General features: G+C 45.2%; 1 protein-coding gene across 1 annotated transcript in view; it reads left to right on the forward strand.

The window, feature by feature from the left end:
• The window catches only part of COL20A1 (collagen type XX alpha 1 chain), a 265731-nt gene that overhangs the window by 121820 nt on the left and 128638 nt on the right, over window positions 1–15273 (forward strand). The window contains exons 20-21 of the mRNA XM_058174284.1: window positions 5053–5182; window positions 7340–7396. Of these exons, the coding sequence (XP_058030267.1) occupies window positions 5053–5182; window positions 7340–7396 (187 nt within the window). The remainder of the gene's footprint in view (window positions 1–5052; window positions 5183–7339; window positions 7397–15273) is intronic.

The following is a 15273-nucleotide window of genomic DNA, read 5'->3' on the forward strand; positions in this document are numbered from 1 at the left end:
CTTCCTTCCTTCCTTCCTTCCTTCCTTCCTTCCTTCCTTCCTTCCTTCCTTCCTTCCTTCCTTCCTTTTCTTCCTTCCACCCTCCCTCCCTCCTAAAAATCTTCCTCCCCCCTTCCTTCCTCCCCGTCCCTTCTTCCCATCACTCTTTCCTTCCTTTCGATTTCTCCTTCCTTCCTTCCTTCCTCCCTCCCTCCCTCCCTCCCTCCCTTCATCCTCCCTTCCTTCCTTCCTTCCCCACTTTCACCCACCCATCCTCTCTCTCCCTCCTAAAAACTTTCCTTCCTTCCTTCCTCCCCCTCCCTTCTTCCCATCACTCTTTCCTTCCTTCCTTCCTTCCTTCCTTCCTTCCTTCCTTCCTTCCTTCCTTCCTTCCTTCCTTCCTTCCTTCCTTCCTTCCTTCCTTCTACTGTAGCCCCCTTTCTACAATTTTAAGAAACATAATAATAATAATGTGGAGGCTCTAGAAAGAGTATAGAGAAGAGCAACAAAGATGATTAGGAGACTGGCGACTAAAACATATGAAGAACGGTTGCAGGAGCTGGGTTTGTCTAGTTAATGAAAAGAAGGACCAGGGAGACATGATAGCAGTCTTCCAATATCTCAGGAGCTGCCCCAAAGAAGAAGGAGTCAAGCTATTCTCCAAAGCACCTGAGGGTAGAACAAGAAGCAATGGGTGGAAACTGATCAAGGAGAGAAGCAACTGAGAACTAAGGAGAAATTTCCTGACACTTTGAACAATTAATCAGTGGAACAACTTGCCAGCAGAAGTTGTGAATGCTCCAACACTGGAAGTTTTTAAGAAGATGTTGGATAGCCATTTGTCTGAAGTGGTGTAGGGTTTCCTGTCTAAGCAGGGGGTTGGACTAGAAGATCTCCAAGGTCCCTTCTGACTCTGTTATTCTGTTATTATTTTTAAAGTGTCTTTTCCGAGGGACTTCCACCATGTATAAGAAGAAATAAACAGAGAGATAGCGATTCAAGGTCAAACCCTAGATTTTATAACTGAAGAAATTTTTTAAAGTAGTTCTCCCAGTCTCCTCTCTTACTGAGCTGACTTGATAGCATAATAAATTTCAATCAAGGAGAATTGGATTGCAATTTCTGGATAAGCGTTACCCTTGCTGGAGGATTATGGATCAGACACAGTGTCTCAACTAAACTACTTCGCAAATTGTCTTGTGCCAGAAACAGGAGTACGGATAGGTCCCTGATAAAATTGGATATAAGAAGTCTTCAACTTACAACCATTTCATTTAGTGACAATTTGAAGTTACGACGACACTGAAAGGAGTCACTTCCAATGTCTCCCTTCTTATGACCCCATGATCATGTGATCCAAATTTGGGTGTTTTTAGCATGTATTTACCATGATTGCAGGGTCCCGGGGTGATGCAATCTTTGTGACCATCCCAGCCGGCTTCCAACAAGCAAAGTCAATGGGGGATTTGCATAACAATCATGTTGTGTCTGCACCCCCCGAACTGGGCCCCCTGCCAGAAAGTGACTTGGAAAGTGAGGGGGAAGGGCCATCAGGCCAGGTGGAAGAGATAACGAGGCCTCCGTCCCCTGACTCTTTCCCCCCCAGGCCACGCCTCCAGACCCAGCTGATGGCAATCAGGCCTGGCTGGACCCTAGGTTTCGTAGGCAGGAGAGGCGGGAACAACAGAAGCAGGGGTGGGGCAGGCCTAGAAAATGCTGAGTCATGGAGCCACACCCCACAGGATATAAAAGCAGCGAGGGCTGCTATGCCTCTTCGTAGCAGGCAAATCAACTGCTTGACTAGAGCTGAAGTACTGTTTGTTGACTCATCGGCATCAAGGGAGATAACAGAGACACTTGGCAGACACTCGCTAGCTTGCTGCCAGAGCTGATAGTGCCGGCTAATTAAGCCATCGCTCAGACGGAGGCGAGGGGGACAGAACAAATCAGATGATTCACTTAACAAGGGCAGTGATTCATTTAACAACCATGGCAGTAAAGATGGTAAAATCGACACTTAATGAGCGCCCTGCTTAGCCACAGAAATTCTTGTCCCAGTTGCTGTCGGATGTTGAGGACTAGCTGTACTGAGGAATCCAAGGTCTGTTGGAACTCAGCATCTGTTATTTACGATCATTATAATTGGAGTATTAATACATGCTTAAGGAAAACAACAACGTTTCCAAGGGTCACCAGTGCTGTGGAGTCCTTGGTGCTCTCTGAGCTTGGTGGTTTTCTTCCAGATATTTCATTACCCAAATAGGTAATATCATCAGTGCTAGAAGGAGGGAGGGAGGGAGGGAGGAGAAGGACTGTGGGGTTCTTGGTGCTCTCTGAGCTTAGTAGTTTTCTTGCAGATATTTCATTACCACACTAGGTAACAACATCGGTGCTAATTTCAGGCAGTGCTCGACTTACGACCAGAAGTGAGCCCAGAATTTACATTGCCAAGTGAGAAATTTGTTAAGTGAGCTCTGCCCCATTTTATGATTCTTCTTGCCACAGTTGTTAAGTGAATCACCGCAATTGTTAAATTAGCAACATGGCTGCTAAGTGAATCTGGTTTCTCCATTGACTTTGCTTGTCAGAAGGCTGCAAAAGTTGATCACAGGACCCCGGGACATTGCAACCATCATAAATATGAACCAATTGTTAAGCATCTGGATGTAAATCATGTGACCATGGGGTTGCTGCAATGGTCATAAATGGGAAAAATGTCACTTTTGTCAGTGCTGTTGTAAATGCAAAGGGTCACTAAATGAACTATTTGTACCTCGAGGACTACCTGTGCCAAGGTCACAGAGCACCAAGAGCTCCACAGTCCAATCCTGAGCTACAGATATTCTCTTCTATCGATATTATCAGTTAACAGTATAATAGAGTTGGACGGGACCTTGGAGGTCTTCTATCCAGGAGTCTCCAACCTTGGCAACTTTAAGCCTGGAGAACTTCAACTCCCAGAATTCTCCAGCCAGCAGAGCAAAGAAAAGCTGGCTGGGGAATTCTGGGAGTTGAAGTCTGCCAGGCTTAAAGTTGCCAAGGTTGGAGACCCCTGTTCTAGTCCAACCCCCTGCTCAAGCAGGAGACACTATACCAGCGGTTCTCAACCTGTGGGTCAGGACCCCATTGGGGGTCGAATGACGATTTGCCAGGGGTCGCCTAAGACCATCGGAAATATGGGACGTATACTTGCGAGTCAAAGAATGGTTGACTCCACAAGCCAGCTGCAGGCTCTTCAAATCGCTAGCCGAATTCGGCTTCAGGCGCGATGAATTAAAAAAGAGAGAAATCTTTGCTCTGATGTCTCCTTCTCAAGCCAGCTGCAATCACTCCCCATCGCTAGCCTAATCTGGCTTCAGGCACAATAAACTTAATAGGGGAGGAGTCTCCGCTTTAATGCCTCCGTCCTCAAGGCAATTGCAAGCAGTTCAGATCGCTAGCCAATACGGCTTCAGGTGTGATAAATTCAAAACGAAAATAATTTTACGGTTGGGGTCGCCACATCGTGGGGAATTGTATTAAAGGGGTCGCAGCACTATAAAGGTTGAGAACCACTGCACTATACTATTTCAGAAAAATGGTTGTCCAATCTCTTCTTAAAAACCTCCAGTGAGCACCCACAACTTCTGGAAGCAAGCTGTTCCACTGATCGTTCTAACTAGTCAGGAAATTTAAGTGTTTTTTTGCCAGTGGGACTTGTCTACCCAAATATGGAATGGAGCATACAGCTTCCACCTTCGCCTTTCAGCCCCAATCCAGGAGCCTTCTCAATATCCTCCATCCCATTTTTGGGTAGACCAGGCTGCCCTGATAGACCGGTCTCACTGGAAAAAACACTTAAATCTGTCCCCTGGTATAGCCGACAAAGTGAGGAGAGCCTGTGGCTTAGAGGTTAATAGGTAAAGGTAAAGGTTCCCTTCGCACATACATGCTAGTTCTTGACTCTAGGCAGCGATTCTCAACCTGTGGGTCGCGACCCCGTTGGGGGTCGAATGACGATTTGCCAGGGGTCAACTAAGACCATCGGAAATATGGGAAGTATAATTGCGAGTCGAAGAATCGCGCTCCAATGGTCGGCTCCACAAGCCAGCTGCAGGCTCTTCAAATCGCTAGCCGAATTCGGCTTCAGGCGCGATGAATTAAAAAAGAGAGAAATCTTTGCTCTGATGTCTCCCTCTCAAGCCACTGCAATCACTCCCAATCGCTAGCCTAATCTGGCTTCAGGTGCGATAAACTTAATAGGGGAGGAGTCTCTGCTTTAATGCCTCCATCCTCAAGGCAATCACAAGCAGTTCAGATCGCTAGCCAATACAGCTTCAGGTGCGATAAATTTAAAAAAAACAGTTTTCTCCTTTTTTTCCCCTTCTGCAGTTGGGGTCGCCACATCGTGGGGAATTGTATTAAAGGGGTCACAGCACTATAAAGGTTGAGAACCACTGCTCTAGGGGGTGGTGTTCATCTCCCTTTCAAAGCTGAAGAGCCAGCACTGTCCGAAGACGTCTCTGTGGTCATGTGGCCAGCATGACTAAACGCCAAAGGAATGCTGTTACCTTCCCACCAAAGGCGGTCCTTATTTTTCTACTAACATTTTTTACGTGCTTTCGAACTGCTAGGTTGGCAGAAGCTGGGACAGTAACGGGAGCACACCCTGTCATGCGGGTCTAGGGATTCGAACCTCTGAACTGCTGACTTTTTCGATTGACAAGCTCAGCGTCTTAGCCACTGAGCCACAGGTTAATACCTAAATTAATACCTAGAGGTTAATACTTCTACCTAATATGGAAGTAGCCCGGGTTCGAATCCCAGAAGGGTATGGCTAGCTGACGAGAGCTAAATAGCTTGAAATAGATCTATACTCATCTCCCTTTATTTCTTTTGCTGGTAAATACAAATTCAACATCACTGTCAGGAAATTTCTCCTTAGTTCTAGATCACTTCTCTCCTTGAAAGCTTTGCATCCATTGCTTCTTGTCCTGCCTTCAATTATTCAGTTGTTACACTAATTGTGCTGTTGGGTCTTAAAATCACATTGCCTTGCTAGGTTGTAAACCTGTTACATTCTCTTTTCCATAGATCACAGTCTCTGGCAGGATCCAGTCCATTGTTCTCCATTCTCTCCTGCCTGCTAGAGTTTATACAGTGACTGTAATTGCAGTCTACATTTCAGGAGAGAGCGACCCTGTATCTGTCATTGGCCGGACAGGTGAGTCCATCCATCATTTGGGTTCTTTTATTTCTTGTTTTCTCCCGAAGCTTTATGCTCTTGGCTGTAGATACTCTAGCAATTGTGAGGGGCAAGAAAGATTGGGGTTTAGAGTGAAATAAGGTCATTTTTATTGCGGGGGATAGATCGGTATATTTCAGAAGTGAAATCTAAAAATTTTCCCTACCGGTTCAGTGGGCATGGCTTAATTGGTGGGCATGGCTTGGTGGCCAGGTGACTGAATGGGCATGGCCAATAATAATAAATAATAAAAATAATAAAGTATAGAAAACTTGGGAGCGCACCGGTATACCGTCTTTGAAAATAGAGGCACCGGTCTACTAATTGCCTTTGTTTGGGAGGCACTGGTCTATCTTCTTTAAAAAGAGAGGCACCAGTCTACCAATTGCCTTTGTTTGGGAGCACTGGCCTACCTTCTTTAAAAATAGAGGCACTGGTCTACTAATTGCTTTTTTTGGGAGGCACTGGTCTACCTTCTTTAAAAATAGAGGCATCGGTCTATCAATTGCCTTTGTTTGGGAGGCACCGGTCTACCTTCTTTAAAAATAGAGGCACTGGTCTACTAATTGCCTTTTTGGGGAGGCACCAGTCTACCTTCTTTAAAAAGAAAGGCACCAGTCTACTAGCCGCCTACAGCACTGATCAGCTGTAGTGCGGCCCTTTGAAGCGCTGCAGCAGTCATTTAAGGCCATATCACCACCGAGAGCTTCAGAGATAGAGAAGAGGAACAGCGAGGCGTGGGCAGTGGGGAGGGGGGAAGGGATTTTTGCTACCGGTTCTCCGAATTACCCACCCCCATTGCTACTGGATCGCGCGATCGGGTCCAAACTGGGAGCATTTCACCCCTGCTATATTTCAAACTCTCTCTCTCTCAACTTAAATCGTATTACTGGTTAGTCCTTGACTTAGGACCACAGCTAAGTACAACATTTCTGTTGCTGAGCAGTTGACAAGTGAACATTCTGTGTGATGGGTGATTCATCTTCCTGTCTTCTCCCCTTAAAAGAGGCCTCAGATGATTGTTTTCTTTGTAACCTTCTACATCTACTGATGTAGTCCTTTGCAAAATGGGACCATCAACATTGCTCTGGCCATTTGCACAACTGCAACCTAAAACGTCTTTGAGGCACCAGCCAGCCATCACTGAAGTGATCTGAAGAATGTCCTTATTGTGGCACAAAATATCTGGATGATCTAGAGAGCAGGCTATAATCCACCGGTAGCCCTTTGGCTGGTGGGCAGATGGGATCCATGGCAGCTCAGGATTGAACTGTGGAGTCCTTGGTGTTCTCTGAGCTTGATTGTTTTCTTGCAGATCTTTCATTACCCAATTAGGTAACATCATCAACACAAATCCACTCCCTTCTAACACTGATGATGTTACCTAGTTGGGTAATGAAAGGCCTGCAAGAAAACAAACCAAGTTCAGAGAGCACCAAAGACCCCACAGTTCCCCCTCCTCCTCCTCCTCCCCCTCCTCTTCTTCCATTTCCATTTCTTCTCCACTCCACAAACACTTCTCCCTTTTAGCACTGATGATGTTATTACCTAGTTGGGCAATGAAAAGTCTACAAGAAAACAGGCAAGTTCAGAGAACACCCAGTACTGCATAGTTCTCCTCCTCTTCCTCCTCCTCCATTTCTTCTCCACTCCACAAGCCCCCCTCCCTTCTAGTACTGATGATGTTATATAGTTGGGTAATGAAACGCCTGCAAGAAAACAACCAATCTCCTCTTCTGTTGGATTACAAACTGTGTTTAGATGTCTTCCTGCCCAAAATTATATAAAAATAACAAAAGATAAAAATATCCTCCTGTTGTGGTATTGATTTGCAGATTTGATGGCATATTTATTATTATTATTATTATTATTATTATTATTATTATTATTATTATTATTATTATTATTATTATTATTATTATTATTATTATTATTATTATTATTATTATTATTTTATTATTTGAATTTATATACAGCCCTTCTCCGAAGACTCAGGGTGGCTTACATTGTGTAAGGCAATAGTCTCATCCTATTTGTATATTTATATACAAAGTCAACTTATTGCCTCCCCAACAATCTGGGTCCTCATATTGAGCAGTTGGGTTTCAGCACAGTCTTTTATTTTGCTTCTTATAGCTACCGTCTTGGCTCGATTGCCCACCATGAAAGAATCCCAATTCTTCAAAACAGAGGGTAAGATTTCACCGCGAGAATTTTCAATAGTTATTGATTCTTGGCTGATGAATGGTTGAGGGAACCGGGTATGTCTTGCCTAATGAAGAGAAGGATTAAGGGGAACATGATAAGTATCCTCCAGTACTTAAGGGGATGTCACAGAGAAGGAGTCAACCTATTCTCTGAAGTACCAGAGGGCAGGATAAGAAGTAACGGGTGGAAGATCATTAAAGAGAGATCCAAGTTAGAACTAAGGAGAAATATCCTAACGGTGAGAACACTTAATCAGTGGAATAGCTTGCCTTAAGAAGTTGTGGGTGCTCCAACATTGGAGGCTTTCAAAAAGAGATTCGTTTGTCTGGGATAATATAGAGCAGGGGAGTCAAACTCAATTTCTTTGAGGTCTGCGTCAGGGCTGTGGTTGACCTCGGGGGGCCGGGCAGGCGTGGCTGACTGGGTTGGCGTGGCCAGCTTGATGCCAGTCACTGGGGGTGGGCAACTGGATGGGTGTGGCTGACTGGATAGGTGTGGCAAGCTTGATGCCATTCACTGGGCATGGGCAACCGGGTGGGTGTGGCTGACTGGGTGGGCGTGGCCAGCTTGATGCCACTCACTGGGCATGGGCGACTTGGTGGGTATGGTTGGCTGAATGGGTGTGGCCGGCTTGAAGCCACCCACTGGGCCTGGGTGACTGGGTGGGTGTGGCTGACTGGGTGGGCGTGGCCAGCTTGAAGCCACTCACTGGGCGTGGGTGACTTGGTGGGTGTGGCTGACTGGGTGGGCATGGCCAGCTCGATGCCACTCACTGGGCATGGGCGACTGGGTGGGTGTGGCTGACTGGGTGGGCGTGGCCAGCTTGAAGCCACCCACTGGGCCTGGGAAATCCGAACCAGGCTTGCCTCTGCAGCTCTGCCCAAAGTCCTAGCAAAGTCCTCAGAGCAGGCAGGAGACCAGTAAGTGACTTCAGCAAGATAAGTTCAACTTTGCCTGACTCAGAGACTGCCAGAAAGTAGATCCTTTATATAGGCCATGGGGTGTGGCTCCATGACTCAGCACTCATTAAGGCCTGCCCTCCTTCCTTCTGTTGCCTCCGCCTCCAATCTTCTGATGCGAGGATTACTCCAATCAGCTGTTGTTAGAATAAACCTCCTCAGGCTCACCTGCTGTGGAGGAGGGGAGGGTCTAGCTGCTCTGTTTGCCTGGGCATGGAGTCAGGCTGGGGAGGGAGATGCTCCTTCTTCTGCAGTTTGTGTGGGCATGGAGCCAGGACTTGGGCCGGGAGGCATACATTCCTCAGTGTTCGGGAGCAGATAAGAAGGCCCCGGCTGCTCTGAGGGCGGGCAAGACACAACACTCAGCTTGAACAGGGGTTTGGACTAGAAGACAATCCTATTATTCTATTTTCTATTGTTGGGCACATCTACTTGAGAATTATGTCCGAGAATGAAGTTGTCCCTTTAAAAGTCCAGTATCAACTTTTCGGTGGCTGGAATAGGAAATTCTTCCTCTCTGCCTTTCTTTCTCTCAGTTGCTTAGAATCAGCACAATTTTCAATCAATTCTTCAGTCCCAATTATTTCTTTTTCTCCAGCTCAACTCTAAGGTGAAACGAATGCAAATTCACATGTCGTGGAGTTATTACAGTGGTTACAACTGCTTGGCATTATTCAGTGGTGCATTTTTTTTATATTTGTGCCTTTGGCAGAAGAGAAAACTATGAATGCATTTCAAAAGCCCTTTCAATTAAATCCATCCACCTCCTGGAAATTGTGCTATTAAAGTAAAAGTGGAGGTTTCCATTAAGACTGGGGATGAAATATACTGGAGAGCTCATTTGAAGCAAATCTTCTGTAAACTGGGCTAACTATCTGCCTGTCTGCCTGTCTATCTATTTCTAAGTAAATTGTAAAATACTAATGGCTGGCGGGAGAATTGTGGGAGTTGAAGTCCACAAGTCTTGAAGTTGCCGAGGTTGACAAACCCTGTTCTGATGTGTGAGGACTGCATACAGGTAAGTCCTTGACCTACGACCAACATTGAGCCCAAAATTTCCGTTGCTAAGTGAGACGTTAAGCGGGTTTTGCCCCATTTTGCAACCTTTCTTGCCACAGTGGGTAAGTGAATCCCTGCAGTTCTTAAGTTAGTAGCAGGGTTGTTAAGTGGATCTGGCTCCCCCTTTGACTTTGTTTGTCAGAAGGTCGCAAAAGAGGATCATGTGGTCCCGGAACATGCAACCGTCGTAACAAGTACATGCCAGTTGCCAAGCATCTGAATTCTGATCACGTGTCCGCAGGAGTCCTGCAATGGCCATAAGTGTTCAAAACAGTCATAAGTCACTTTTTTCAGGGTCATTATAACTTCGAACAGTCTCTAAACGAACTGCTGTAATTTGTGTAGGAATTGTCAGCCAGTGGAAAAGACTGCTCCAGGAAGCTGTTTCTTCTCATTCATGGGAGTGGGTCTTCACTGCCTTCCCCTTCCCTGGTAGAGAACAAACAGTAGATAGGAAGTTGACCAATTAGTGATGCTGTATTGCAGTGTTTCCAAAACATTGCAATTTCCAGGCGTATGGACTCAAATCCCAGAATTTCCCAGCCACCACGGCTATTGATGGGAATTGTGGAAGTTGAAGTCCACAGATGTGAAGAAGGGCTGAAAGTGTTGTGGTCCGCCAGCAGCCTGCGGAGTTGGCAACAGAGTCAGACAACGATGAGGCTGAGGAAGAGCGTGGGCCAATCCTGGAGGCTGGGGAATGCCCAGATGAGGGCTCTGCACTGGAGGCTGAGGTGGGGCCAGGGCCATCGGGGAGCGATGTGCGGACTTCGGAGCCTCCAGAGACTGACAGTAGTGAGGCAGAGGAACAGGAGGAGCCTGTTCCTATTGCACACATGAGAAGAGCTGCCAGAAGGCAAGAGCAGCTAAAGCAAGGAGGACAACTCGGGAATAGGGCCAAGAGATGATTGGCCCCTCTCATGAGGCTTAAAAGACCAACAACGGCGTTTGGGCTCTTCGCTGGAAAACAATGTTGATAGCTTTGCTCCTTGTCTTGCTGCATTTATTTCTTGTCGGCATCTTCTGCTTTTGAACTTTTGTCAAGAAAAGCCTTTGGCAGTTTGCCTAATTAGACCAAGGTTGGTGATAAGACTGAAGAATTGTGTTATGAAGAATTTGCTTTCATTTAGTTTGGACTACACTGAGAATGAGTTAATTCTCAGCTGTTCTAATAAGGACAACAAAGAATGTTCTTTCTGCACCAACTCAGTAAGCTCAACCTGCCCAAGGAGCTGCTGATTCAGTTCTACAGAGGAATCATTGAGTCTGTCATTTGCACCTCTATAACTGTCTGGTTCAGTTCTGCAACCCAACAAGAAAAACACAGACTTCAGAGGATAATTAGAACTGCAGAAAAAATAATTGCTACCAACCTGCCTTCCATTGAAGACCTGTATACTGCACGAATCAAGAAGAGGGCCGTGAAAATATTTGCAGATCCCTCGCATCCTGGACATAAACTGTTTCAACTCCTACCCTCAAAATGATGCTATAGAGCACTGCACACCAGAACAACTAGACACAAGAACAGTTTTTTCCCGAAGGCCATCACTCTGCCAGTGATAATTCCATCAACACTGTCAGACTATTTACTGAATCTGCACTACTATTAATCTTCTTATCGTTCCCATCACCAATCTCTTTCCACTTATGACTGTATGACTATAACTTGTTGCTGGCAATCCTTATGATTTATATTGATATATTGATCATCAATTGTGTTGTAAATGTTGTACCTTGATGAACGTATCTTTTCTTTTATGTACACTGAGAGCATATGCACCAAGACAAATTCCTTGTGTGTCCAATCACACTTGGCCAATAAAATTCTGTTCTATTCTATTCTATAAAGTCTGTTTGTTTTTGAACTACTGCTACCTGCTTGGGCCTGGGTCACAACACCCTGGAGGTTTTTCAGAAGAGACTGGACAGCCACGTGTCTGGAATGGTATAGGGCATGGGTGTCAAACTCAATCGTGTCACATGACATCACTTGATGTATCGAGATGTTCTTTGCCTTTGTGGAGCTGGGGTGGGCTTGGCTTGTGTATGATGCATCTGGCCTGAGAGCCACCAGTTTCACATCCCTGGATAGGGTCAAATGCCTGAGCAGGATGTTGGACTAGAAGACCTCCAAGGTCCCTTCCAATTCTGTTATTCCACCACTATATTTGGGAAACACTGCTCTAATGGGTCATGCATTGAATAAAGAGTTGGGCTAACTGTGCTCTCAGATACCTCCCAGCTCTATAGCAATAGCACTTAGACTTATAACTGTAAAAGCACTATGAAGCGGTCTTCATAGCGCTTTTACAGTCCTCTCTAAGTCGTTTACAGAATCAGCCTCTTGTCCCCAACAATCTGGGCTCCTCATTTTACCCACCTTGGAAGGATGGAAGGCTGAGTCAACCTATGATTGATTCTATGTTCACTGTTAGATTTAAAAGAAGTTTTGAACTACTCTTTTGAAATGACAGCTGTGATGATACGCTTGAAGCAGACTCAATGTGGACTTCACAAACGGAAATATCCTCTTGAGTATTTTTCCAAAATCCTCTGATTTTTTTCAAATAAATACCACATTTTCTGCCTTTGGGCCTCGCCTGGGGGCTGATGGAGAAGCAAACATAGGTAGTCCCCAACTCACCACAGTTCATCTAGTGACTGTTCAAGTTAAGACTGTACTAAAAAAAATTGACTTATGACCATTTTCCGATGTCAACTGTCCAACTAGTGAACCCAAATCAAGGGAACACTCTTGGGAGCTTTGAATTCCCAAAAGTAAAACTTTATTGGATACACCATGTTGGTACTGAAGAAACAAAACCAGCTCTGGTTTTCTCGCGCAATTGCTTGCCTACCATGTTTCTCAGAATATAAGACTGAGTCTTATTTTCTTTTAGACTTGAAAATAAGCACTTGGGCTTACTTTTGAGGCGGTCTTACTTTTTTTGAGGTACAGCAGGCTGGATGAGCCATGGGTGCACCGTTGCCTCCATTCCAAACCTTCAGTGTTCAGAACGAAGATTTTTTGGCTCACGGGAGGAAAATGGGGAGGGGGATTTTCCTGGCTGCCATCTGTGCTGAGCTTGAGGAATGGGTGACAGGCAGGAAAATCCCCCTCCCCATTTTCCTCCTGTGAGCCAAAAAGCCTCCTGTGAGCCTCCCCAAAAGAGGGAAAAAGCAAAGCAGCTGGCCTGGGAGCTGCCGGCTATAGGGAAGTGACCCAACAAGCAGAAGTGCCCAGAAAGAGAAGGGCAAAAGCGGTATTTGCGCTGCCTCAAGGGGCCAGTGGAGTGCAGCTGCAGCTGGACAGTTGCCCCCCTATACCGCCACTCATGCTGGCCACACCCACCCACCCCTCAGGCTTATTTTTGGGGTAGGTTTAATATTAGGTCCATCCACCCCAAAAAATTAGGGTTGGGCTTATTATTCGGGTGGGTCATGTTTTCGGAGAAACACGGTAGTTAAACAATAGCTTCCACATCTCCCCACCCCTGGGTGATCACATTGAACAATTATGAGATATCGTTTGTTATGGGAACAGTCCATCTCTTTCTCCAGCACCTGCAGTGGTGACCTTGATTGGTTCCATGCTCTCGTGATCTCTGCATACGTTCTCAGCATTCTATTTTCCCCTTTCCCTCCCCCTGGTTCATTGACCAGTTGAGATGCATGAAATTTTGAAAGAGGCAAAGCGTTTCAATCTTGACATCCCACTTACGATCGCTGCAGCGTCCCTTTGATCATGTGATCAAAATTTGGACAGTTGGCAACTGGCATATATTAAGGATGTTTTCAGTGTCCCAGGGTCATGTGATCACTTTTTGCAACTGTGGGAAGCCACCACCACCCCTCCTAGAAGAATGAAATATTTTGAGGAATATTAACAAAAAAGGCAGAATATTATATTTCCCTAAAGGAGGAATGGAGAAACATGCTCTTGGAGACAGAAAGCAGCCCTCACCTTTCTTAATAGCCCTCAGCAGATGTCAGCACTTAAGAGATAAAGAGCTTGTTGAAAGGAGCCAATTATCTAGGTAGCTCTATTCATAAGTAAATAGCCCTCACTCAAGACCCAAACCAGGATAAAGCCGTTAAGCTATAATACGAATTGCCCAACACCCTTTCAGAACACAAGCCCCTTCATTGCATCATCTGGGAGCTCAGACAACCTATAGAGCCAGCTATGACCTCTACAACAGCCAATAGAACACATGTCCTTGCACAGGAACAGGAAGCTCAAGTGCAAAGCCCAAGAGAAGGTATAAAAACCCCTCATGCTCAACTCCATGTAGTCAGCTGCCCAGAATCACATGTGCTTGGTGGTTCTGCTTCATCAATGAATGGACCCTCTTTCCAGTCAGCCTCTAGCTTCCATTTTGTCTCCAGTGCTTGTCTCCCAGCTTGGAACTGAACCAGATGGATATTTCTTCTAACACGGCCTTCTGACAAGCAAAGTCAATGGGCATTCACTTAACAACCGCATTACTAACTGAACAATTGCAGTGATTTACTTAACAACTGTGGCAAGAAAAGTCATAAAATGGGACCAAACTCATTTAACAATCGTCTTGCTTAGCAAAGGAAATTTCAGGCTCAATTGTGGTCATAAGTCAAGGACTGTCTGTGAAACCCAGTGTTTTGGTTTCTGAAGGCGTCTTTTGGGGCTCAGCCTATTCAAACGGAGAACGATCGACCAAAGCGTCTTTAACTCTTCCTTTGTAATGTCTGGTTGGTACCAAGTTTTCTGTCCTACAAAGGATGAATTAAAAATATGGAAGGCAGGAGGGTCCCTATACAGGGACAAGTTGAAACGGTTGTGTTTTTACGCTAAACAATTTTTTTTTATTTTTTTTTGTTTACATTTATACCCCGCCCTTCTCCGAAGACTCAGGGCGGCTTACAATGTATAAGGCAATAGTCTCATTCTATTTGTATATTTTTTACAAAGTCAACTTATTGCCCCCCCCCCCCCCACAATCTGGGTCCTCATTTTACCTACCTTATAAAGGGTGGAAGGCTGAGTCAACCTTGGGCCGGGCTCGAACCTGCAGTAATTGCAGGCTTTGTGTTCTAATAACAGGCTTCTCTATTACCTGAGCTATCCCGGGAAATTTTTTTTTTTTTTACATTTATACCCCGCCCTTCTCCGAAGACTCAGGGCGGCTTACAGTGTATAGGGCAATAGTCTCATTCTATCATTTGATTTCCCACAATAGATTTGACGTTGAAACAAACAAAGTGTTTTTTTTCCCCTTCTTTACCATGATAATTAATAGAATACGTCAGGACAATTACTCATGGATTCTTTGTGGTGGCTAGAATTTCTTTGTGGGTTAAACAAAGATTTGACTTCATAGCAAAAGCCATATTTTGCAATGGGGGAATCTAAGGAACGCAGAGGCAATTAGAACTAGGAAATGAACAGTCAGGAAACTAAGCAGACACAAAACATCTGCTGTGGCAGCTGTTAATTGCCCCTCCTCAAAAACCCCCACAAAAAAAAAAATCCCAGAAAAAGTTGACAAACAAACAAAGAAGGTGGAATGAGGAACCTCTATGAGCCTCTGTGGCTCAGACTGGTAAGACAGTCTGTTATTAACAGCAGCTGCTTGCAATTACTACAGGTTCAAGCCCCACCAGGCCCAAGGTTGACTCAGCCTTCTATCCTTTATAAGGTAGGTAAAATGAGGAGCCAGATTGTTGGGGGCAATAAGTTGACCTTGTATATAATATACAAATGGATGAAGACTATTGCTTGGCATAGTGTAAGCCACCCTGAGTCTTCAGAGAAGGGCGGGATATAAATGCAAATTTAAAAAAAAGGATGGAAGAAGTAAT

This window comes from Ahaetulla prasina, chromosome 3 (genome assembly GCF_028640845.1).
Source record: "Ahaetulla prasina isolate Xishuangbanna chromosome 3, ASM2864084v1, whole genome shotgun sequence".
Classification (NCBI taxonomy): Eukaryota; Metazoa; Chordata; class Lepidosauria; order Squamata; family Colubridae; genus Ahaetulla; species Ahaetulla prasina.